Source organism: Barbus barbus (assembly GCF_936440315.1).
Source record: "Barbus barbus genome assembly, chromosome: 22".
NCBI lineage: Eukaryota > Metazoa > Chordata > Actinopteri > Cypriniformes > Cyprinidae > Barbus > Barbus barbus.
In genome coordinates this window covers 20412320-20437564 of record NC_136750.1, presented here as the reverse complement: position 1 = coordinate 20437564, position 25245 = coordinate 20412320, and the positions used below count along the sequence as shown (strand labels likewise).

At 38.5% G+C, this 25245-nt stretch overlaps 1 protein-coding gene across 2 annotated transcripts in view; it reads right to left on the bottom strand.

Annotated features, from left to right (window-relative positions):
• The window catches only part of LOC306888081 (multiple epidermal growth factor-like domains protein 11), a 162307-nt gene that overhangs the window by 14719 nt on the left and 122343 nt on the right, over positions 1-25245 (bottom strand). Inside the window, exons 12-21 of one of the 2 annotated variants that reach the window (XM_079446211.1) lie at positions 17714-17834; positions 16676-16839; positions 16439-16541; positions 10038-10184; positions 7062-7196; positions 3154-3282; positions 2411-2539; positions 1561-1689; positions 1183-1311; positions 384-617 (exon numbers count right to left, since the gene is read on the bottom strand). In XM_079446211.1, the coding sequence (XP_079302337.1) occupies positions 384-617; positions 1183-1311; positions 1561-1689; positions 2411-2539; positions 3154-3282; positions 7062-7196; positions 10038-10184; positions 16439-16541; positions 16676-16839; positions 17714-17834 (1420 nt within the window). The remainder of the gene's footprint in view (positions 1-383; positions 618-1182; positions 1312-1560; positions 1690-2410; positions 2540-3153; positions 3283-7061; positions 7197-10037; positions 10185-16438; positions 16542-16675; positions 16840-17713; positions 17835-25245) is intronic. The other variant, XM_079446212.1, reaches the window with a different exon arrangement.

The following is a 25245-nucleotide window of genomic DNA, read 5'->3' as shown; positions in this document are numbered from 1 at the left end:
GAGTAGTTTAAAACCATAATTAACGGTCTAGTTTCTACAACTTTCACTTAGGAGAAAAAAAATCTGCTGTTAAACTTGACAGAAATAAATATTTGAAATGTGATAATTGTGATAATTATCGATATCGACCGATATAAAAAAAAACGATTGTGATAATTTTTTTTGCCATATCACCCAGCCCTAGTTATCAGCATATGAAAAGTGTGGTAGCACTGAGATAACCATAATATAGTGCTGAAACTGTTGCTGAACAGGCAAATGCTACTACACACCTTTCAAAAATAATATATAAGTCATACTTGTAAAAACATTCATGGAGCATCTGAAGTTGTTCATAGAAACTTATTCAATATTAGATGATTAGTTTCAAAGGAAGTTCTCACCAGAGAGGGAGTAGTCAGTGTTGGTGACACGCAGGGCTGGGGTATACGAGACACTGGGCATTTCCTGGCCTTTGTCTCTCTGTCTTTGCCTGAACCAAACAAACAAGCTGAGCATGGCCATGATGATCAGCAGCAGGAAGATGATGCCCATCACAGCGCCTGCGGACTGCCGCTCTGAACCCAGAGAAGGACTGATCTTAGTGTAGGGGTTCAGCTCCTCCATCACTAGAGCCGCTGGGACACAGAATACGATTAAAGATCAGGTACTTTATTCCCAAAAGTACAGGTACAATAGAATTCGTTAGCATGCTAATCTCTTGTATGAGAAGAACAGACACCATAAAAACTACAATAATCAAGATTTTGATATTCTGTGAGGAAAATGTGAGTAGCGCATCATGCAGTGGTCTGGGTGGCTGCCAGGGCATTACTATGCAGTTTCTGAGTAGTGGATAATGTGTTGCTATGTAGTTGCTAAGGGTCAGACTTTTGTTAGTGTGTTGCTATGTAGTTGCTAAGGGACTGACTGGTTAGTGTGCTGCTATGTAGTTGCTAAGGATCTGAGTGGTTGTTACTGTGCTGTTATTTGGTTGCTAAGAGTCTGTATGGTTGTTAATGTGTTGTTTTGTAGTTGCTACAGTGTTCTAGGTGGTTGTTAGCGCCTTGCTATGTGGTTACTAAGGTGCCCAACTCTAAAACATATCAGGTTCTTTCATTCAGTATAAACCTATGGGATTTTTCCATAGGTTTTTTTTTCCCACCCCAGATGAAAAACAAACAAACAGAAAGCAAGCGTTACCCTGGTCACAGCGGATTCCTTTGTATCCCGGGCTGCAGTAGCACGTTCCGGTCACATAGTCGCAGGTGGCGTTGTTCATACATTCACACAGCTGCTGACAACCATAGCCAAACGTCCCGGGAGGACACTCTGTATAAAAACACATGCACCAACACAATTAACCAAACACCTCGAGCCAACAGTGTGTAAAACAAACACTCAGACACATGTTGTGATTGACTGCCTGGGATGGTGGATGAGGAGCACAGTCACACACACACACAGATCATCAATCACTACCATCATCATCAGGGCTGCTAAACGTCTCTTTCGAATTGACATTCTTACAACCCCCTAACACAAGAACACACACACTCTTAAAGAGGCTACAACACTCACTCTGTTCACAGTTGGTCCCAATAAAGCCAGTCCGACAGGCACACTGGCCAGTGACATGATCACAGTCAGCTCCATTTTGACAGCGGCACACCTCTGCACAGTCTCGCCCATAAAACCCTGAGGAACAGCCTGAAGGAAAGAGATATCCTGCTACATCACATTAACCTACAACACACAGTTGGTGTACGCTGATGGTGCCAGCAACAGGAACCCAGAGTGAAAGAGAAGCCTTGACATTCGAATACCACAAATGACCAAAATTTGTTCTTATAACATGTAGTGTTTCCCCTTTCACGACGGCCTCGTACACTAATAGCAATTCGTAGACAAACACACGTACAGTACATAAACACACAAACACGCAAAGACAGTCTGGCCACTGAAGATAACAAGCCTACTGGAGCAAATATTGCAGCAAAACACAAACTGATTTCATCACTCCTCAAGAAAGAGTTTATATCACTGCCGTCATAAAAAAAAAAAAGTTTCAAACAGCGTGACAGCAGAGGAGGGATCAAGAAATGATTGACATAATGAATGAAAGGTGGATTCTGTTTTTTTTTGCAGGCATGATGTTGATGGTTTTTGATTTCAGCAAGGTCATATAATGAGTTAAATGACTGACGTGAAAAAACGTGCATTTATTATTAAGGACCACTCAGTGGCATCATAACATAATGAGATTTCATAACTCCCTGGTGCAGTTCTGAAATACTGCCAACAGATGTCACTGTGTCACTTTATGTTCATTATGTGTGCAGGAGAGAGTGTTTGCATGTGTATAATACTGGCTTGTTTGTATATTTAATAACTGTGAATGTGTGTGTACTTGTGTGTGAGAGAGACTCACGCTGCGTGCAGTAGAGGCCGGTCCAGCCCAGGCTGCACCTGCACTCTCCATCGTAGGCACTACATTGGGCTCCGTTGTGACAGTTACATGAGTTCAAGCAGTCAGGGCCCCACTGGCCTATGGGACAAACTGAGGAGCCAGAGACACGTCAAATGAAGACTAACACACATGTTTAAAACACGCGTCCAAACGCATTTACAGGCCCCTAATTGACATAACGTATACAAAATGATGCATTTGATGTAAAATTATCATGTTTTGCAAATAAAATGTGGTAGAGCCAAAATAAAGAGGAAATCACATCGAAATGAGGGCCATATCTACAGTATAAGCTGAAATTGTCACTGTTTGGAATTAATAATTCAAATCCCTTAGCCAGTCCTCACCCCTTCACTTACAGCAAACAGTGTTAGATTAACAACGTGAGAGGGGAGGGCGGCGCGAGGGCGAGCGATAAATTCTCCGGGACATTGTTGCTCTCGTCTCTATTTCATATTGCTGCTCTCTTGCGCTGTGTAAATTATTGAGTGTGCTATCAAGTAATTTATTGAAGAAATTGTTGGTCTTGTGGGGTATTTGGCAAAGAAAAATGGACGTGGTCACGATTTACGTGGCACTGTGACATGAGATGCCCATGAAAGACAAATGGATGAAAATGGATGGGAAAGAGCAGTAGAAAAAAACACAATAAAAGAAGGTGAAACTGAAAATGCAAACAAAGAGAAGGACAAATTGCTTCGTACTCTGTGAACAGTCGTCTCCAGTCCAGCCTGGGAAACATTGGCAAGAGCCATCAATGGGGTTGCAGGTGCCATTGTTAGTGCACACGCAGATCTCAGCACAGGCTTTCCCGTATTTGCCACTGGGACACACTGACGGGACAAAAAACAGACATAACACAGACACAACACTTAAACCCGTGAGTCATTCATTCAATGGTAATCACAGCATATCTGAAGGATGCTAGCAATGATTTTACTCCGAACACTGATCTTAATTCACAATAATGTTGTGTTATCAAGTTAAATATTTGCATTCAAATTACATATCCTTCTGAAATAGCTTTTGCTTTCAGTGAAATGAAGGTGAAGTGTGTCAGCAGCGGCACTAAACAATAATGATTATTTCCCAAACTCTAATACAGCCCCACCTCTGTCAACCATTGTTTTGAAAAGACAAAATGCTCTTATATTCACCAAGGCTGCATTTATTTGATTAAAAATCCAGTAAAAAACAGTAATAATATGAAATAATATTACAATTTAAAAGAACAGTTTTTATGTTAATGTATTTTAAAATCTATTTCATATATTTTTGTCATTTATTCCTGTGATGGCATAGCTGAATTTTCAGCAGTCCATTGCTCCAGTTTTTAGTGTCACATAATTTTTTACTGATTTGGTGTTTAAGAAACATTTCTTAATATGATCAATGTTAAAAATGGTTGGGCTACTTAATATTTTTGAGGAATTGTGGAAAAACAGAAATTTATAGAAAAGCTTATGTAACATAAATGTCTTTACTGTCACTTTTGATCGGTAATTATAGTGTCTCAATAAAACTTTACTATAACATCTTGCAATTCACCTTTAAAACTTTTCAAAGATCATAATTTTTATAGTAAGTTCTTTAATAGTTCTGCATGAGTAGTAACTGATGATAAACCAGAGTGACACATGCGGGAGTGATTGTAAGTCATGTCTGCGTGCACTTCAAAGCTGAATCACCCTTCAAACATGTGCTTCTGTCACACTGTCCAATTATCCATCTTTGCCAGCTTCGCTCAGCACCGTCAAGAATAGGGTCGACTGATGTACTACGAAATTAAAAATAGAGCTTGTGTACATTTTTAATAAAATTAATATTTCACCCCGCTCTGACACTTGCCTCAATTAGAATTTTTTGGTCTAGTTTAAAGCCCATCATGTTTTTCACCCCTCTCTATCCTCTAGTTTCGGCGAGTTCACAGCAAGGTACATACAATGGGAAGTGTCCCTTGTGGAAGACAACATATATCTCTTCAGCTTCTCATGAGAGTTAAAATACGGCCACACAACAGAGTCAGATGTTGCAGTCAGACAGTTCGTCCAATGAGGTGAAGCTGAAGCTAAATCTTTGTGCCACTGGCTTTTAATAATTACATTTCCACACTCTTCTCATTTTGTGGAAACTCTTTCAACTAACTCAAAGCTTCTTATTATTATTTAGTGGCCCCCTCATGTCACGAGCTCCGTTTCATTCCATCTGTGACTAGCTGAAGTTCATTAGCTCATTCTGAGATGGGATCAAGACATTGGAGGACACCGGCATAGACCAAACTACAAAAAAGTAGGTATGTGGGCTAGCCACGATCCCCCCCGAGGCCTGCCTTTCTTCCAGTAATTATGATCTGGACAAATTAAAACAAGCCTTTTCTCGAACCGTTTCCTTCTTTTGCTTTAACATATTAAATATTTATTCACAAGACGGCTCTGAAAGCAATTAAAGTGAATTCTATATATTCATACTGCCTTTCCTTAATTCATGAAAAGACTGGTTAATCATTATGAGATGGTCTATCTATATTTCATCTGGACGTCTCAGTTGGGTGCTGTGGAGTGGGAAGTGAGTGTTAGGGTTTATTAGTTTGAGTTGAAAATCTGCCTCATTGACCTGAAACTTCACTCAGAATCCCGTAACTATTTATACTTGTATATAACAGTCAACATAGAGTGAATATTTACAGCGCTCTCTTCGGACAGTGAGGAGCTTCATTTGAAAAACTTTTAAAAAGTGAAAATTACAGTAGAGAAACGATGCCTTAAAAAAAGTATATGCAGGGTTTATTCTGGTCAAACCCTACTGTTAGAAAGTCATAACAATGACATTTTCATTGCATCTTTCTCCATTGACAGCCATTCGAAAGTTGCCATGCTTTCTGATGAAATAAATTTGTTTTCAAGCAACATATATGCAGATATGTCATTATATTGCAGTAGATGTTTTGCCATCAGCCAGAGATGGCAGATTTCAAACTGCGCACTTCTCAGGGAGGGGGTTATCCATAAGCAGCACAGCCGAATGGGAATGATGAATGGGAATGTTAACTGATAGCTCTCTCCAGGTATTATAGACCTCCTAGACATAAATTTTGAAGCATGAAGTATATTAGTGGAAATTACCAAATTATTGTCTCTACACTGTCTATGGTTTTCCACAGGAGCTCAACAAAAACGGAAAGCGGTGATATCGACCTGACTCTTCAGTGTTTGTCTCGCTCAGAAGAATGAGCTCAGCAATATTCAGATTTCCTCTGAAGGTTATTTGTCAGAGTGTCAGTGATAATGCCAATTATTTTCAGTACGGCGGAGCCGCAGAGTCAGCGTGGCGTTCTGCGGATGGGCATGTTGCCAATGGCAGAGCGCACACACACAGAATGGCATAACATGCCATGCGGGTCGAGTACAGCTCATTTCAGTGACAGGTAGGTTGAGAGGGGTAAACTGCTATTTATGTGTATCTTTTATGTATATAATCTCCAACAGAACCGCAATATCGTCATTACATACTAATCAAAATACATGTCAACAATAAATGCTAGTGTCTATCTGTTTATGCTTCCTAAAGAGTGCACAATCCAGCCACATAATTTCATCTACATAACAATCGATTCTGGTTTGCTCTGGTTCATCAGCAGGGGAAGTAGCAACTAGAAGGAAAGACCTTTGATGTCATTACAATTTGTGTGAATAGCTTCCAGAAGAGTCACCTGCTTATATGGGTCTGAATCATGCATTTTTAAAATGTGAGGAAAAAATCTTCAGATAGATTTTCTCTGCCAAAATTTTCATGGCCTCACCACAAAAATGATAATAAATGATTTTATTATAAGCAATGTATTTTTATAGACATTTTAAATGTACCAGTAAATGTTTTCTTTTAATGATACTGATAATTAAAAAAACATAAATATAATATTTTAAGTTTAGAAATTTACAAAAAATAATACTAAAATTAGTATTATTGTTGTTATTTTAAAAAAAGATAACTATTAGCTATAAGGAAATGCCACAACAACTATAATTCATTAACACACTGTTGCTGCAAAACAATAACTAGTTTGTAAATTGACTTTTTCTTGATTTTCCAAGAATGTAACTATACGTCGTTCTCACAATCTCAACAAAACTTGCGTTAATGTATGTCAGCCAGTTAGATAATGCTACATTAGTGACAAGTTTAACCAGCAGAAAACCAAAAAAGTTTTCAAGGCATTATAATTATTGACAGCAACATTTCCATCAGCTCGCCCAAACATTTTCACATTGACCCCTGAGAGTTGAGCAAAAAAGCAAAAAAGTCCACCAGAACTGCAAATTGTGTGTTAGCAACAAGAATGTGTCAACAGTTTTGCAGAAACGACGTATTTCTGGCACATTATCATGAGAAATGGATGCCTTAGTGTATTGATTCAGTCATAGTGTGTTTCCAATTGACAAATACTGTAATTATAGTAAAGGTAGTTGGACAGTGATGTGACCATACTTCTCTCGTACCTCTCTCCAAGCACAGCTAGCCTCCAAGGATCTGTAGTGAGGTCCGTGGGTGAGAAGGAGAGAAAAATAGAGAGAGAAAGCAGAGAAACAGAGGGAGAGGAACGAGAGCTACATGCCTTGGTTGCAAAGCGAGCCGAAGAAGCCAGCCAGGCACTCACAGTGACCCGTGACGTGGTGGCATGGCCCTGTGCTGTGCACACACTGTGGGCATGATTGGCTGCAGCGGTGCCCGTAGAAACCAGGAGGGCAAACTGTCACGGGGCAAAGGACAGGAACAAAACAGAAAGGACAACAGAGATTTGGAAGGAAAGATAAAAGTGGGAAAGCAAAAAACAACGAATTAGAGATAAGACACTTAATGAAAGGAAAATATGAATACAAATATGTATTATTACATTGAAGGACTTCGCAAACATATAGGCAACTATAATTACAAAAATGTTGTACAAAGCAATTCACATTAGTACATAACATTTAGAAACATCAATATCTTTGTCCTGTTATTCAGTAAAAATAAAATCTCTACCATTCAAAAGTTTTGGGTCAGTTAAAAAAAAAAAAAAAAAGTAATAAATTACTATATGTGACCCTGGACCCAAAACCAGTCATAAGTAGCATGGGTATATTTGTAGCAACAATATGGGTCAAAATTATAGATTTATCTTTCATGCCAAAAATCATTAGGATATTAAATAAAGATCATGTTCCATAAAGATATTTAGTAAATTTCCTACTGTAAATATATAAAAACTTAATTTTTGGTTATTAATATTCATTGCTAAGAACTTAATTTGGACAACTTTAAAGGCGATTTTCTCAATACACCCTCAGATTCCAGCTTTCAGATTATGTATAAACCTCCATTTCAACAAAAATTGAATCTTATGACTGGTTTTGTGGTCCAGGGTCACATGTGCTTTTATTCAGCAAGGAGGCATTAAACTGATCTAAAGTGACAGTAGTTAATGTTACAGAAGATTTCAAATTCATCTTTTCATCACAGAATAAAGATTTTAAACATATTAAAATAGAAAACTGTTATTTTAAATACCAAATAATATTTCACAATATTACTATTTTTATTGTATTTTGATCAAATAAATGCAGCCTTGATGAGCATAAGAAAATCTTACTGACCGCAAAGTTTTGAATGGCAGTGTATAGAAATATACTTTAGCTCTTCATTTAACAGTTCTGAAACCATTTCAGTAATGTTACAATCTGTGGCCACTTGAGGTCTGAAACATTATTTCAGGTACTAGCGTTTAACCCTAAACCACGGAGCCACTGTCACCAGTACAACTAATATAGGCAGAAATAATGAGGGGGTTTTGTCGTCCTCATGGTCAGGCTCATTGTTTCACAGAGCATGAGGGCTCAGACTGTCTTTGTCACTCTGTCCAAGACGGGAGATTCTGTGCGTCATTTTTCTTCATTAGAGCCTTGATTCGCTTTAATTGCTGTAGCTATGTGTAATGAAGGAGAGTAGTGTGTGCTGACCTTTCCACCATGGGTGGTGGGCCTTTGTAATTAAGATAATTGTCCAACAATGAACAGTGTAGTGAAGATTAATCGCATTCCCTTTCCTTTCTCGCTGCAATCTTTGAACACACACTTGCATACACATCTCCTTACTGGGTGAATCTCAAGACACATGTCCGGATCATTTTTCACCCCAAAAGGGACACAAATAATAAATTATATTTTGCATAAAGAAAACTCTATTAAGATTTTTTTGCATTTTGACAACCCTACATTTTCCTAATCTACTTTCAATGTAACATAAAAAAACAAAATAATAATATATAATAATATATAAAATTTCAACTGAATTTAGTAACCTAGAAGTATTCATTGTTTACATCATGTTAGTACATATTGTACTGTCTTTAATTCATGCAGTTTTTATATAAAAACATTGTATTGCAGTGTTTCTTTTAACTTTATGGATTATTCCAGTTTTTATTTTTTTATTATTATTATTAGTAGTAGTATTTTTAGCTGTAATTCAGTAAACTTACTATTAAAATAAGAATGGGAATATAAAGAGATTCAAAGACAATAACGGAACAGAATTTTTTTTTTGAAAAGTAAAACTAAAATGTTAGGTAAAATATATTTACAAATTTTATTTATTAAAAATGTATTCAATGAAAACAGACAGAACGACAGACGATAGACAGCAAGATGCTGAAAATTCAGTTTTGATCACATCAATAAATTACATTGTAAAATAATTTCAAATAGTAAGCAGTTATTATAAATAGTAAAAATATTTCACAATTTCACAATATTACTACTTTAGTTGTATTTTTGATAAAATAAATGCAGGCTTGGTGAGCAGAAGAGAATTCTTTAAAAACATTAAAAATTTTATTGTTCAAAAACTTTTGACTGCTAGTGTGTGTGTGTGTGTGTGTGTGTGTGTGTAGTATATATATATATATATATACATTAACAGAATAAACAAGTATATTTATTGTAATATGAACTATTAATCTATTTATTGAATGCCTGTTATTTATTAGATAGATAACATGTTAGATATATAACCGGGACATGTTCTTTGATGCTCACCTGTCTCCTGCTATATTACTGACTTTACCACAAACAGACTATATTTGATCCTTCAAAATGACCAGCAATCAGTCTGTTCTGATTATCTGTCTTATCTGTTGAGGCCACAGTGTGGTAAAGAGAAACAGCAAGAGCAAAACAGTGTCTTAAGAAGCAGACCCTTGAGAGGCCGAGTAAACACTTCTCCTCATGGAGAGAGGCTGATGAGAGCCCCACATGGATACTGCATTTCCACAGCGATCCAGGCCTGAAGTGATTAAGACTCGTGTGATTAAAGATTTGCTTGCACATGTTCATGACTCTTCACTAAGTGCTTCCCTCTTCAACCGTCCCCACTCCACTCCCAGAGGGTCACCGTCTGGATGTAACAGTTGCGACCCCCATCATCCCCACCAGTTGTTTATCATCTCGGTTGAAGTGTGTTCAAATAAAGCACTTATGTGACAGGCTTTGAGAAGGTGACATTGTGAAAAGAGTGTCACTGGAAGGAGAACAGAAGTTGACAGGAAGCTTACTTCTCTTGCAGGAAGTCCCGCGATAGCCGGGAGCGCACACGCAGGTCCCGTCTTCAGGAGAGCAGGAGCCTCCGTTCTGGCATGAGCAGGTCATGGAGCAGTTAGGCCCACAGAAGCCTTGAGGGCAGATGCTGTCACAGTGGATGCCTGTTAAAAACAAATGAGGGAAGTATCAGTGCATGTTCTCCATGTGATTCCATATTTACTATTATAGCAGAAAACAGAAGTGGGAATAGTTGCAGGAAAGCGAAACAAACAAAAGCAAAATAAATCAGATGCTTGTTTGGAAAAGAGACATGTGCAATGGGGGATGCCTGAAACTTAAGGACACTGCTTTTATAGTAAGCTAGTATCATATTTTCTATTGGGACAGCAGTCAGGACACAAGTCCTGGTTTCAAAAGCGTGGGGTGTGTGTAGGTTCATGCATCTCTTGGCCGCAGCACTGGGCTGCTCTGTGCTGTGCTGTGCTCTGTATGTATTTTTGATCAGACTGGGCCTCCCTGCCAGTGCAGAGTGTTCATTAACAGGGCCAAGTCCCTCGAGTGGTTGAGCCTCCTCTCCCATTCTCTTTCAGCTGGTTTGTGTGTAGAGTTCCACTAAGAACATGCTCAAGTACGAACACACACTTGCACACACACAAATATATAATTTACTGTGTGGAGACATGCTGATATCGCGTTTGGTCTCGTTCTGTCTCGCATATCTTGTCAGTGTCTGCGCTTGCTTGGCCATTTGTTGTGAAAAAATAAGGAAAGTGTGTTCAGCTAAATTCAATTAGTATTAGCGGTCGCGGCAGTTGTCGTGTGAAGGCCTCCTTGTGTGAAGACCGAAGAGTGTAAAGACCATCGACTCTACCGTGTGACTGCACCGGGCTGGGACACCGGCAAAGGTTATAAGTATCACTTTTTATTTCTCCTCTTTTCTACTACTTGTTTCACTTCTGTTTCAGTTTTTTATAACCATTTCTTACTATGTGTGATTTAGTTGTTGTTTTTAGCATGTGTGTTTGGCAGTGTTATTTCTTAGGATTACTGATAAACTATACTGTCGTGATTTGTATTTGTTATCTATTTTAATTTTAGTTAAATAATGTCTGAATTTATTATATCTGCATAGGTCTTTTATTAAGTTTTAGTTTTATTTAATTTGAGTTATTTTAATACTTCAACAAACTAAATGGAAATGAAATGAAATGATATATATATATATAATTTATAAATGTGTATGTATATATTTTTATGTATGTATGCGTGTGTGTGTGTGTGTGTGTGTGTGGTTATACATATACATATATATAGTTGTTTTTTTGGTGTTTGGCTTAGTGTTATGCTAGAATCATTATTATACTCATACCTTTTGTTCTTTAATATTTTGAATTTGTTTTTAGCTTTATTTTTTTAGTTTTTCATTTAAATGTTTAGATTTGACATTTTGTTGTATGCATTTGCCATTTTTATTGAATGTCTTTATTTTTTAAAATGTGTATAGGTAGTATTTATAAAGCTTTAGCTTTTAGTTTTGGATCTGTTTTTAGTTGTTTTAATACTACAATTGATTGCTTCTGTTGTCCTCATTTGTAAGTCGCTTTGGATAAAAGCGTCTGCTAAATGACTAAATAATAATAAATTAATAATAATATAAAGAAGAGACATACTATATTGTTTCAAAGTGTTGTAATGTAATGACATTGGCTGGTCATGCTGGGGTTACAACAAAAACAGGAAAACAACAAGGCGCATGGACACACATTCTCACAAACAAGCTTACAAAAGAGCCAGCACAGCAGACAAACAGCTAAATGCTGAATACTATAAAACATAAAAAATACATATAAAATGTAATATAACAAAATAATAGAAAAGACATATATATATTTGTGTATATAAATGTAGATAGATGGATAGATTTTTTATTAGATGATAGATGGATAGTTTTTACTAACATTCACTTTCACTTATGAAGAACCAATTACATTAGAGAAAAATTATGTAAAGAATCTTTGCCATGCTATACAAACAGTTTTTTTCTTTTTTGGGGAAAGTGATAGTGTTCATAGGTGGCGAGACATTGTCTGACTAAGAGTGAGACCCTATTAGGAGTCAGGTAGCTGTAATTCTAAACTGATCTGTCTTAGGCCTGGTTCCCCAGTGCGGTCAGAGCTATCACGATTAGCTGTCAGAAAAGTCACCTGAAGATCATTTTTGATGTCAGGAGTCACCCGATTTAACTTAAGTCAGGAGTGTAGGGGAATTTCTACAAGAATTCTGTTATTAATATTATTAACATATTAAGAGTTCAGATGCAAAAGCCTCTGCAAAAGTGGCATCTGAAATTTTCTTCTAAAATTAGCATTTTTATCAGGCTCCAATATTTATATTCAGTTATTTTACTTTAATTGCATAGAAAAGGACTTATACATTGCCATTAGAGTAAAATTACTGAACTTAAACATATAAGCCTGATAAAAATGCTCATTTTAGATAAATTTCAGACGGCAATCTTCATATATATATAAATTATATATATATATATATATATATTAGTGCTGTCAAACGATTTGTCTGCTGTCATCAATTTGAAAAAAGCCATTAGTCATTTGGAGCAATGAACTACAGTGAACTGACCACAGTTAATACTAAGTACACCATTTATCTTTGGTAAAATCAGTGTAATGCTCATCCTCGAGTGGCTTATTGCTTTAATAATACAACGTAAATAAATTAGCATCTTTATATTTCACACCCCATAAGCAAGATGGCATAGAAGGTTGAAATGGTGCACACACACACACATATTCTCAAACACATCCTTTCAAGCTGCAGCTCAGGAACCTCATTTACAATTTCCTTTGACAGAGACTTTCTGAGTGAGTGGCACGGCCCATTAAAACGGCATTAGTCCCAGGGCTTTGAATTAGACTGGGTCTAAACTTCAGGGACAGGCATCATACCTCTGTGGCAGAACAAAGAAGTGGTCGGATGGAGAGGCAACGGGGATATGCAGTTAAGACAAGTCCAGCCACTGCACATCAAAGGAGGGGCAAGCCTGTTTGAGCTTCTGCTGGGCTGGGCAGAAAAAAAGTCCTGCACTTCCTTTATTGTCAGCAATGAATGAGAATAGAAGAGTGCCCTGAAAGCCTAATGGTGACAAACAGAGGGGCTTTTGAGTAGACCGAGGGAGAAGAAAGAGGAGAAGTGACTCTCTGCATATGAGACTTTTCTAGAAGAGAACTGCAAGGGGGACTGGCAGCCAATTAATGAGTGAAGAGCAAGTACATCATATACCATCACTTTCCACCTCACTTTACATGTTAAGTGGGCACATGGGTGCACATGCCTGCACACGTAATGCAAAGATTTCTAGAGGACACTCTTTGTTATGCCCACGATTCTCCAGTCTAGAGCCCCTGGAGCACCTAATATTGCATGTCCACATTTCTTTGCTTTCTCACTCTATCTCTCTCCCAGTTATTTTGTCTCTTTCTATTCCTCCCTCCATTAAACACACACACAGTTTTATTGAAAGTGACCATCCCCGTCTCACACATCCCTCTCTTTCTCTCTTTTGATAAAACACACTCTCAGCTTGTCTGTCCTTGTGTGTCTGGGCATATCTTTCTGTATGTTGTTCTCCTCCATTCTTTAATAATACTTTTCACTTTTATCACAAAAATCTTCCAACTGCTGCTCTTCAAAGACAGTCTGTTTACTTTCTTACCTTACTGAGTTCATAATTAATATTTTATTTGTGATAATTTATTTGTTATTTTTATTACTATTTTTAACAATCATCTCTGGCCCTTAGAATTAAATAGTTTTTTTTTATTATATATATATACAGTATATATATATATATTTTTTTTTTTTTTTTGCTGCTGTACTATTACATGCTAATATATAATTTTGTAATTATTAAATATTTTTATATAATTCTTTGGCCAATTTTCATGACCTTTCCAGTTTGTGATTACTAGATAAGGATTTGTGAAAATCATTTTGGTTCATATGATTCACTTATGAATCGTTCTATTTGTTTAATGATTTATTAAAAAGAACTGAATCAAAAGTAATAAAAAAATATATTTTATTATTATTATGGCTTGCAAGTTTTACTGCACACAAAAGCCAATTAAATAAAATGGGTTTTTTTAATACAATTTTTTATAAAAAAGCCACAATATTAAAATGTTTATACACACACACACACACACATAAACTTTCTAAATAAAAATATAAAATTAAAAATTCATTATTGCTCCTCAATTTCTTTAAATGGTCTTCTGGGACTGGGAGGAAGTTTTGAGAAATACATTTGCAGGGCTTTATAGATATAGTATAGACTTTATAGTACAAACTCTTATTTCAGAAGATCAATTCAATATTGATATGACCTATTTAAATGAGCAACCTGAAAAACATGACTCCACGCGAGATTCCTTATCAAACATTCTTATGCAATCTCTCTCTGTCTCCATCTAATGTGTAGCTCATTCTCTTAAAGTCTTAGACCTGACGCTATCTTCCCACATATGCGTCTAGCTCGGTCTCTGTCTCTCTCTCGATAGCTTCCATAAATCACTGCTCTGCATAGTCTCTTTGCTCAGATGCTCACAGCCTCAGAGGCCTATTTGCACCCTGGTGACTCCATTAGGCCTGGCAGATGGCGGAGACCTGGGCAGGATGCAGAGCGTGAGATTTCTGCGAAGCTGGCTCCTTCTTGCAGATAATGAAAGCCACATCATTTCCCAGTACACATGGTCAGAATTCGGAGACCTGAACGGTGAGAGTTATGGAGGGCCTGAAGGCAAAGCCACATCTACCATCATAACCTGCTCCCTTACGCTTCTTGTATAACATGCTCACATGCTGAAGAACTTGTAAACACAGCCCTTCTGTGATATTCAAACATGTCTACTGCCTCTCATATCTCTTTCTTGGACACCCAGTGCTGAGACTGCTGCAACAGAATGTGTAAGCGCAGTGTGAAAGCTGTATATGCAAACCGCAGAACGATTGCTTCATTCTGGGTCAGTGCAATCTAATTAGGTAACATGTTCAGCAACAGTTATTATAAATGCTTCATGCTTTCAGAGATATCATATTAATCTGCCTGCAGGCTGTGTGTCCTATGATAACATCTTTTGGAGGCATGTTCAGAATAATCTGAACAGTATACACACACACACACACACACACACACACACACACACACATATGTAGGATAGGTTTAATTTAAACATACAACAGTAGCAGGAGCTGAAATAAAAATATGCTATTGCTTTTCTATCGAAATAAAATGGAATTTCATGTTTTCATAATTATATTTCAGAAAAAAAATCATGAATTTTCCCTCAAGATGAAGGCATTTGAAAGATTAATACTTTCATGATTACAAAGAAAACTCTGACTTTATTATTTCTGGATTACTTTAAAAATTAACACTGCAATATTTTATTGGAAAATCCATTACATTCTAACAATAAACTATAGCAGATGCTTCGGGGTGGATATTTGTGTCATGAAGACACATTGTGGTATCTCGTGAAACCTCAATATCTTCATAATTCTGCCAGCTGATTCTTATAATGATTAGCAGTAGTATTACTACTAGTAGTAAGTCTGTTTCACACAGCTTGAGCAAGTAGCGCTGCAGCGTAACTGTAACAGCAGGGTCTCATTGTACTTTCACACTGACAGTGTTTCTGCAGCGTAACAGAACTGCAGCTCTATACAGAATATAAAGTCATTTCTGGATAACCACATTGATTCCTATAACAATGGCCATAACATAAATGGGCTACCAATAATTTGTACTCGAACATCTTGAAAACTTCTTCCTCGTGAAATCAAAGCGTAGCTATAAACTTAAGTGTTTACACTAGTGTTCAGATGTTTGGGGTTGGTAATATTTTTAATGTTTGAATTGAAATAAGTATTGCATGCTAACCAAGCCTGCATTAATTTAATCAAAAATATTATTACAACTTCAAATAACTTTTCTAATTTAATATATTTTAAAATATAATATATTCCTGTGATGGCAAAGCTGAATTTTCAGCAGTCATTGCTCCAGTCTTCAGTGTCACATGATCCTTCAGAAATCATTCTAATATGCTAATTTGATGCTCAAGAAACAATTATTATTATTATGAAACAATGTTAAAAACAGATATACTGCAAAGACTTTTTTTTGTTTACGATTATTTGATGAATAGAAAGTTCAATGTGGATAGTCTTTACTGTGACTTTTCATACATTTAATGTATTCTATGTGCCTGCCACTGCATGTTTAAATCACATCAATTTCAACAATGAGTGAGTAATTCACTCCAGCTTCCATGTTGCTTCATAAAATCCTATTTTAACATGCCGATGTGATTGTCACTGGTCTTACACTCACCTGTCCACCCTGGCAAACAGCGACAGAATCCACTCACAGGGTCGCATCCATCAGCGTGGTTACAGTCACAACGCTCGCGACACTCCAGCCCGTATGTGCCATACTAAATAACCACACACACAAACCATCTTGCTAAGCTTAAACTGCCCTGCCATGACAAATATTTATAAATCAAACAGCCAGTCCTGCTAGCCTCTGGCAGAGAGACAATGGAACCGGTCCCGGGAAGACACTCACGGGGCAGGGCTGCTGGCAGCGTTCCCCTCTCCAGCCCGAGGTACAGGTACAGGAGCCGTCGATTGGGTCACAAGCCGCACCATTGGCACACAAACAAGTCTGGTTACAGCCCAATCCCCAAGTCCCACTGGAGCACAGGATTGAGCAGTCTACACCCTGCCAACCTGTAAAACAATGGGAGACGGTACAGACATTCGTTAATTTATCTACTCCACCACTGGTTCTTTCAGTTGTTTATTTGCTGAAAACCGAGGGTTTAACATTATCTTTTTGAGTTCTAGCTAAATCTTCTCTGGTTTATATCAGTGTTCAATTAATAGAGCGGGAAGAGAGGGAAGCGAGGTCACATCTTGACAGAAGCCAGAGGATTCTTGTTTCCCTCGGCTCACGCCGCAAAGCAGTCAATGAGTTGAATATATGCATGGTTTGAGGTCAACATAAGAGCAGAGTGGGATAGGAAGAGAAGTTGTGTAGCACACTGGGGTTCTGCATTATGAATGGGATGAGCATTTTAAAGGTACTGTCTCTAATGAGCTTCCTTCCAAACTGGAGGGACCTGAACGAATACTCTGCTGGTGCATGCCTTTAAGGATGAGTCCATGTTTATGCAACAATAAAGGCCTTCCCGCAGGTACTGTTAGCTGCGGTCAGCCAAACGCTGAGCACTCACAGGGCTCTTGTGGATTCACGCTGCATTTTTTATGCTATTACAGCCTAAAAAGGCCATATGTGGATGTAAGTGCTAAGTGGTTATGTATCCTTTGAAAGTGACCTGGAGAGACTTTGGATCCTTTGATATTGAATTCCGTAATGACAGAGATGGATATATAGAGAACGGATGGAGATATTATTTACTGTTGTTTTTTTTTTTATGTCTGATGTCCGGAAAATGTTTTTGGAGTATAACATGCTTGTCATATTTTTATTAATAGACAGGGTTAATTCTCTAAACACTGACATCTGTTTTAACTATTCATGTCTATAAGAAAAATGAGGGAATAAGGATAAAAAGAAGAAGGAAAGCACATTATTCCGTACCTTCTTTACAGATGCAGGAGCCATCAATTGGTGAGCAGGATGCCTGGTTGTGGCAGTGGCAGGTGGAAGTGCAGTTAGTACCGTACAGTCCACGTGGGCAGGTTTGGGAACAGTCGTCTCCCTGAAAAACACACAGAGATGAACTGTTCAAGAAATATATATTAAACAAATTTTGCCCTGGCAACTACCTACAACAATGTATCAACTGTACAGTAATGTGTGGAACCACCCAGTACATTTTAGCCAGTGTTGGGGAATAACTTACATGTAATGGCATTTCGTTATTAAATTACAAAATAAGGTTACACTTTATTTTAAGCCTTGTTCTTGTTACAGTGTAATTATACATTTAAGAACTGAGTAATATTAACTAACTACATGTACTTACTATATGGTTAAGGTTAGGACTAGGGTTTACTTCCATGTAATTATGCATAATTAATTGTAATTATAGTAGTAAGTACATATAACGTGTAACAAGGTCACCTTAAAAGTGTTACCCAAAATAAATGTAACTGTAATCAGTTACAGTTACTGAGAAAAAAATTTGTAATTAAATTACAATTACTTATGAAAATGTAAACGATTACAAAGGGGGTTACATCTGAATTTTTTACACACATACACACACATACAGATTTAATTGAGATGCCAATGTTTCAGGAGTTTAGGACACAGAATTTATTTCCTGTTTGGATTTATGTATATGATTTATTTTAAGGTTAACTGATTTTTTTAAGTAGGGTAAATCTGTGTAATCTGTATCCTGTTACATTTCCAAAGTAACCTTCCCAACACTGATTTTAGCAACTATATAGCCACACCCTGGCAACCACCCATGATAGTCTAGCAATAGAATAACAATGTGCTAAAACCACTCAGAACACTCCAGCAGTCATATAATAATGTGCTAAACCATCTAGAGCTTTTAACAACTACATAGCAACACCCTGGTAACCACACCCAGCATAATTTAGCTACGGAACAGAAATGTGCTAAAACTACCCCAAAAAATCTCAGCAAGCATATAAAAATGTCGAAAACCACCCAGAACTTTTTTAGCAACTGTATAGCAACACCCTGGCAACCACCCACAATAACACCTTAGAAACCACCCAAATCACCCAACAATCTACAACAATATGCAAAACCACCCAGAACATTTTAACCACTACATAGCAACGTCCTGGCAACCACTAACAACACCCTAGCATCGTAGGAGTGAATTTGCTCAGACAGGCACACATTTCTTTCAGAAAATCTAAGATTTTAGTTATCAGAATTTTCCTCTACATACTTATGTAATTTTACACTCTAACATGAGCACTGTGCGGTGAAGTGTGACTCCAAATCCCATCTGAGGATTCTGTGAAACTTCAACAGAAAATTTCCTGCAAAACATTCTCTGCAACAGGCCGGCATATGAGTTCGATACAGTTCCAGTGAGTAGAGAGGTGGAGAGCACATTTGCACAGCAGCAACCCTAAAGTCCGTGTGTAGCTAGTCTCCTTGTTGCAGTCACACAGAGTGTGGCAGCGAACGCTCAGAGCTAAAGGCTCGCTTTCCCCAGCCGCATTAATGAGCTGACAGCCCCTGGCCCTCGGCACCTCCGTCCATCCCCCAGAAAAGCATTGCTGATGACTGACAGACGCTGTGTTCTTAAGCCCTGTTACCCAGCCAAACATCACCAGCACAATCTCTGTGCTTTACCAGGCTCAGCAGGGGAGTCGCCTATATCCCAGTGCCGGCCATCGCCAGTGTCTTTTTGCCTCATCCCTGGCTCTGACTGACAGCTGACAAAATGATTTAGACTCCCAATTAGTGGGGTAATGGCAGTGTGCTGCGTGCCTCCTGCCTCCGTCTCCCCGGTGCCGGGGATCGAGCAGCAAAGGACCCGCTCTCTCATTATCATCTGGAACTAGGTCTGAGTGGAAAGCAGGATAAGATATGCCACAGGATGCCATGGGCACCGAGCGGGACCGACTCTCGCTCTCTCTCTCTATATTTTTTGTTTCTCCCCTCTCTCTCCTTCTTTCAATCTGTCATCATTTATCTCGCTCGCTTTGATATAATCATCTCCAATATTTTCTCTTACTCCCACTCTTTTTTCTCTTGTATGCTCTCTTTCTTTTTCATTCTCACTCTCCCACATTCCCCCATTGTATTCCCCATTTCAAATATTCTACCTCTCCATCTGCTTCGCTCGTCCATCCACTCCCCACATGAAAAGCTTACATTTGTGGATTAATTTTTCATCAATCTACGTGCAGTTATCTTTGTTCTGCTCAAAAGTGACAGCAAGCAGACTGCTAACAATGGTAGTTCTGTTCTATGTAAAAAGACTTAAAACTATCGGTGCAGGCAGCCGAATATGGGGCAAGAAAATTAGTTTGTTCGACTTTTCAGCAGACCTGCAATTTATTGGTGAATGGGTGGGAGGAGGTAAAAGAGTCTCTGGCTCAAAAATGACAACAGGGATTTAGTGAGACCCATGAATGCTCCAGATTACACTGACACAGGCCTGAGAGCACTCATTCAACTGGGTGACTAAACTCATCTAAAAGCAGGCTAAAGTCAGACTTATGTTTAGAGTATAAATATTTTTAAATATTCACTTTATAATAAAATCAACAAAAATCATTAGTACATTCAAAAAGCTAGAAATGTTTTCAAGCTTTAAATAGTATTTTTTATATTCAGTAAGGTCCAAAAATCTAAGACTATATTGAAAATCGTGGATACAGTATTTTTTAAATATTAAAATAATAATTTTTAGGATAAAAAAAAGACATGGAAAATTTTTTTTATTATTATTATATAAAAATTATAATTTTAATATTGATAAGCAAATTTATTACACTGATCATTTGAGCTTCTTTGTGCAAAAAGTCAGGTTTGTTTCCATTGAAGCACAAAATTCTCTTTGGATAATTCTCACATCATGCTGGAAAACAATTAATATTCTTAAATATTCACTTTATAATAAAATTAACACAAATCGTTAGTACATTCAAAGAGCTAGAAATATCTTGAAGCTTTGAATTCTACATTTTCATATTCAGTGAGGTCCAAAAAAATAAAAATAATTTCACGGATTCTTTTTAATGCATCTGAAAATAATCAGTTTAGGATAAAAAAACAACAACAACAACACTCTAATTAATTATAACTAAGCAAATTAATTACACTGATCATTTGAGCTTCTTTGTACAAAAGATCAGATGTTTTTGTGTCCACAGAAAAACAACATGCTTTTGCATAATTCTTAGATCATGCTGGAAAACAACATAAAACATTTGATAACACTTTAGGGACCAATTCTCACTATTAACTAGTTGCGTATTAGCATGCCTATTATTAACATATTGGCTGTTTATTAGTACTTATATAGCACAAATTCTGCATGACAATATTCTACATCCCTAATCCTAACCAATACCTAAACAACTACCTTACTAACTATTAATAAGCAGCAAATTAGGAGTTTACTGAAGAAAAAGTAGTAGGTTTGTTAATAGCAAGAATTAAAGTGTGAACACTCTTAAATGTTATTTTGATGTTATTTTTTTTTTAACTTAAAATCTGCAGTGAAGTAGTTATGTTGATAATAAAATATGTTTATAATTGAGAAAAATGCTAAATTAGTGGTCATTCATACAGTATCTACAAGTGTTAGTAATGAATGCTATTTCAAAGCATTACAATTCCAACTAATGCATCTGTGCATTCTAGTGAAGTGTCATAAATGCACACATGAACGTGGCATGTGTGCTTTCAACGTGGTACTACCAGCACATTTGGTCCCTCATCTCCCCACCTGTGCTCTCTCCAGTACCAGCAGCACAAGCATATATATGTTCCTTTCCCACCCCTATAAATATCATTCTCTCAGAACTCCACAGATGAGAGTTTTGGTGGCCATTGCCCCTCTTATTTTCAACCAGACTGCGGTCAAATTATTAACCTTTGTTGTTCTATAGGTCCGAATGAAAGAGCTGGCCTGGAAATGGAGCTTCATGTCCCAATTCCATTGCATCTCGGTCAGACTCCTTGGCCAAAGCTCCTCGAGCAGTGTTTAATAGAACTGGCAGCAGGCCCCCCAAACACAACACAAAGAGCAGGTGGTGAAAATTAAGATACAGTCTGTGCCTCCGCCTGCTAGTTCAAATCGCTGTAGTAGCTCTGCCACAGAACACTGCAACAGTTACAGCCTTTACAATTACAGCCTCTGGTACTGAGTTTGTCTTAATCATCACTGCCGTTCTAGTCTTTACCTGCGGCACTTAATTTGATCTGCTTTGCAATACTTCCACTGTTTCTGAATGCAGCAGAAGTGAGATCAGTTCAGTGGCGGGAAGAAAAGTTCTGAGTTGGTAGCATTCTTTTATTTTTCTGAAAAAAAGTGTTTTATGTTCACCAAAGTTGCATTAATTTGATCAAAAATACAGTAAAAACTAAATATTGTGAAAGTTTCCTGTTTTTATACAGTATATTATAAAATGTAATTGATTCCAGTAATGATAATGCTGAATTTTTAACATTTCTCATTATCAATGTTGAAAAACATTCTGTCGAAAACATGTTTTTGAGAAATCTTTCATGAAAAGAAAGCTCAAAAGAACAGCATTTATTTCAAATATAAATATTTTTGTAACATCATCAATGTCTCTACTGACCCTTCTGATCGATTTAATGTGTCCTTGATGAATGAAAGTATCAAAAATAAATAAACAAAATAAATAAGTCAAAGACACACAAAAACATTAAAAACAAATAGAAAAATTTACAATTTTTATTTTATTTTGGTTAAGCAACATGAAAGTTGTGAATTTGTAAGCATTATTTAGAAGTTGTTGTACTGCTTTTAGTTTTAGTTACTCCCAAACAATAGTTTTAGTTTCTCTTAGTTCTCCAACTTTAAAGCTACTAGTTCTAAAGGAAAGTACATTTGCTTCTGAGGATGAACAGGACTGTAAGCAATACTATGACGCATTCAGTGGAGCAAATGAACGAGTCACCCATCTATTTTAACATCTCTCTAAAATAAATTCAGATTACTGATGTGATCATCTCTCTATCTGTCTTTCTCATGCTCTTTCCTTGCATCTTATCACTTTCATTTTAGCATCCCCTTTGTTCATCAGAGAACATGAAGCTGGGTAGATTGTGTGCCATGTGCAACCAACTGGATAACAAAACAATTTGTTATTTATGTCATATAGTGTCAGAGAACGACCAGGCTTTCCTCTCAACCAATTGCCACGATCCACGTCACCAGAGTTCTAATCACCCGCACCTGCACCTCATCAGCGAACAATCACCACACACTTAAAAGCACTCTCCTCAATCACAACAGTGTCCGATCTTGTTGTAACATACAAGGACCGACGCTCTCAAGACTCATAGCTGAGTATACTACCTGACGATACTTACCTGTTGAAACTTACCTCTTGTTCTGCTCCTCTTCATCTTCCCCATCCGCAGATCCAGACGCTCGACGACGGACACTGTTGTGGTTACCACTCTCTGGACACGTATCACGGCACACAGAGCACTCCCCTGCACGCTGGAGGTTCCCGCTGTCATCATCCCTGTCAAAGACACAGTGACTGAGTTTATCCCGGCTCACGGGTCTCCTGTAACTCCATTGACTTCTACTCATCTCAAGAATACCAACCCCTCAGTTCTTCCGATTCCAGATTCACTATTAAACACCTTTGTTCTTTCACTAACCTGCTGTGTCTGACAAGTTCATTACAGAAGATCGGACCTGGACAGCAACATCATGAGTACAGCTGATCCCTTCCAGGAACTTGTCGACACACTCAAGAGGATCCTCACTCATTCCACCTCTCCTCCCGCACCAGCTCCAGTACCTTCTCCAGCCACTTCCGCATTCAGCTCTTCTTCGCCGATCATGTTCGCCAGTCCCATGGCCCGACCAGCGCCGTTCTCAGGTGATCCCGAGGAGTGCAATGGCTTTTTGTTACAATGCTCACTAACTATTGATCTGCATCCTCAGATGTTCACCTCCGATCAAGCAAAAATTGCCTTTGTGGTCACCTCGCTCCGGGGACCAGCCCTCAGTTGGGCCGAGTCGATCCTGAGCCAAGCCGGTCCCGCAACACATTCCTATGTCCAGTTTCTCGCCCACTTCAAAGAAGTGTTTAGCAGCTCACCGGGGGACTCATCGGTAGGCGAACAATTATTTAAGTTACGTCAAGGCTCATCGACTATCCATCAACACGCTCTGAAGTTCCGCACCCTGGCAGCCACGAGCGGTTGGAATGAGCCTGCACTACTTACTGCCTTCCGACAAGGCTTAAACCCCCGGTTGAAGTTACATCTCGCTGCTTATGATGATACTTATGGGCTCGAGAAGTTTATACAGCTCGCCATCCGCTGCTCGAACCGTATGAAGGCATGTCTTTCTGATACTCCCTCACCATCTGCCATTGCTACTCCTCCAACTTCCCAGCCAGAGGCCAGACCCTCACCGGAACCCATGCAGACAGACATGTTTCGCTTGTCCCCCTCAGAACGACAAAGAAGAATCGCTAACAACCTGTGTCTGTACTGTGGTGACCCAAACCACCGAATCTCATCATGCCCACAACGTCCTACTCGACTTGCGGTGAGTGGCATCCAACCTACCTTTCCCAAGATGAACCCTTTAACTTCCAATGCACATCTGATAATAGACTCTACTCCACTCCCAGTTACCATCCTCCTCGACTCCGGCTCGGCCGGGAACTTCATCTCCGGCGATCTCTGTCGAAGGCTCGACCTCCCGATCGCCGCGACAAAGACCACTTACCAGATCCAGTCCATAACCGGTATGCCACTCACTCCCAATCTTGTTGAGAATTGTGTTGGACCGTTGCAGCTTCGCGTAGGGCAACTCCATCAAGAATTCATTCACCTGTTGGTACTGGAAGAGGCAACTGTTGATGTCATCTTGGGTCTGCCCTGGCTGGTGAAACACAATCCAATATTATCCTGGAAGTCTGGCGAGGTGCTAAAGTGGGGTTCGTCCTGTTTCCCTCAATGTTTCCCGTACTTACCTCGACCTACTCATTGGGCAACCGTTTCACTTCCCCTACATGCCACCACTATCGAGAGTCCTGTGGATCAAAGATCCGTGGATATCCCTTCTGAGTATTCTTCTTACAGTGACGTTTTCTGCCCCCAGCGAGCTGCCAGACTTCCACCGCATCGGCCATGGGACTGTGCAATTGACCTGGTTCCGGGTGAGCCTGTACCACGAGGAAAGATCTATCCCCTCTCACTACCTGAACAGAAGGCCATGGAGGAGTACATCGAGGAAGCCCTCCATCAAGGCTATATTGTACCGTCCACGTCCCCTGCTGCTTCCAGCTTTTTCTTTGTGGCAAAGAAGGATGGAGGTCTACGTCCGTGTATCGATTACCGTAAGCTCAACCAGATAACTGTCAAATTTCGCTATCCCCTTCCTCTTGTCCCAGCAGCCTTGGAACAACTCCGCGGTGCCACCATCTTCACCAAACTGGACC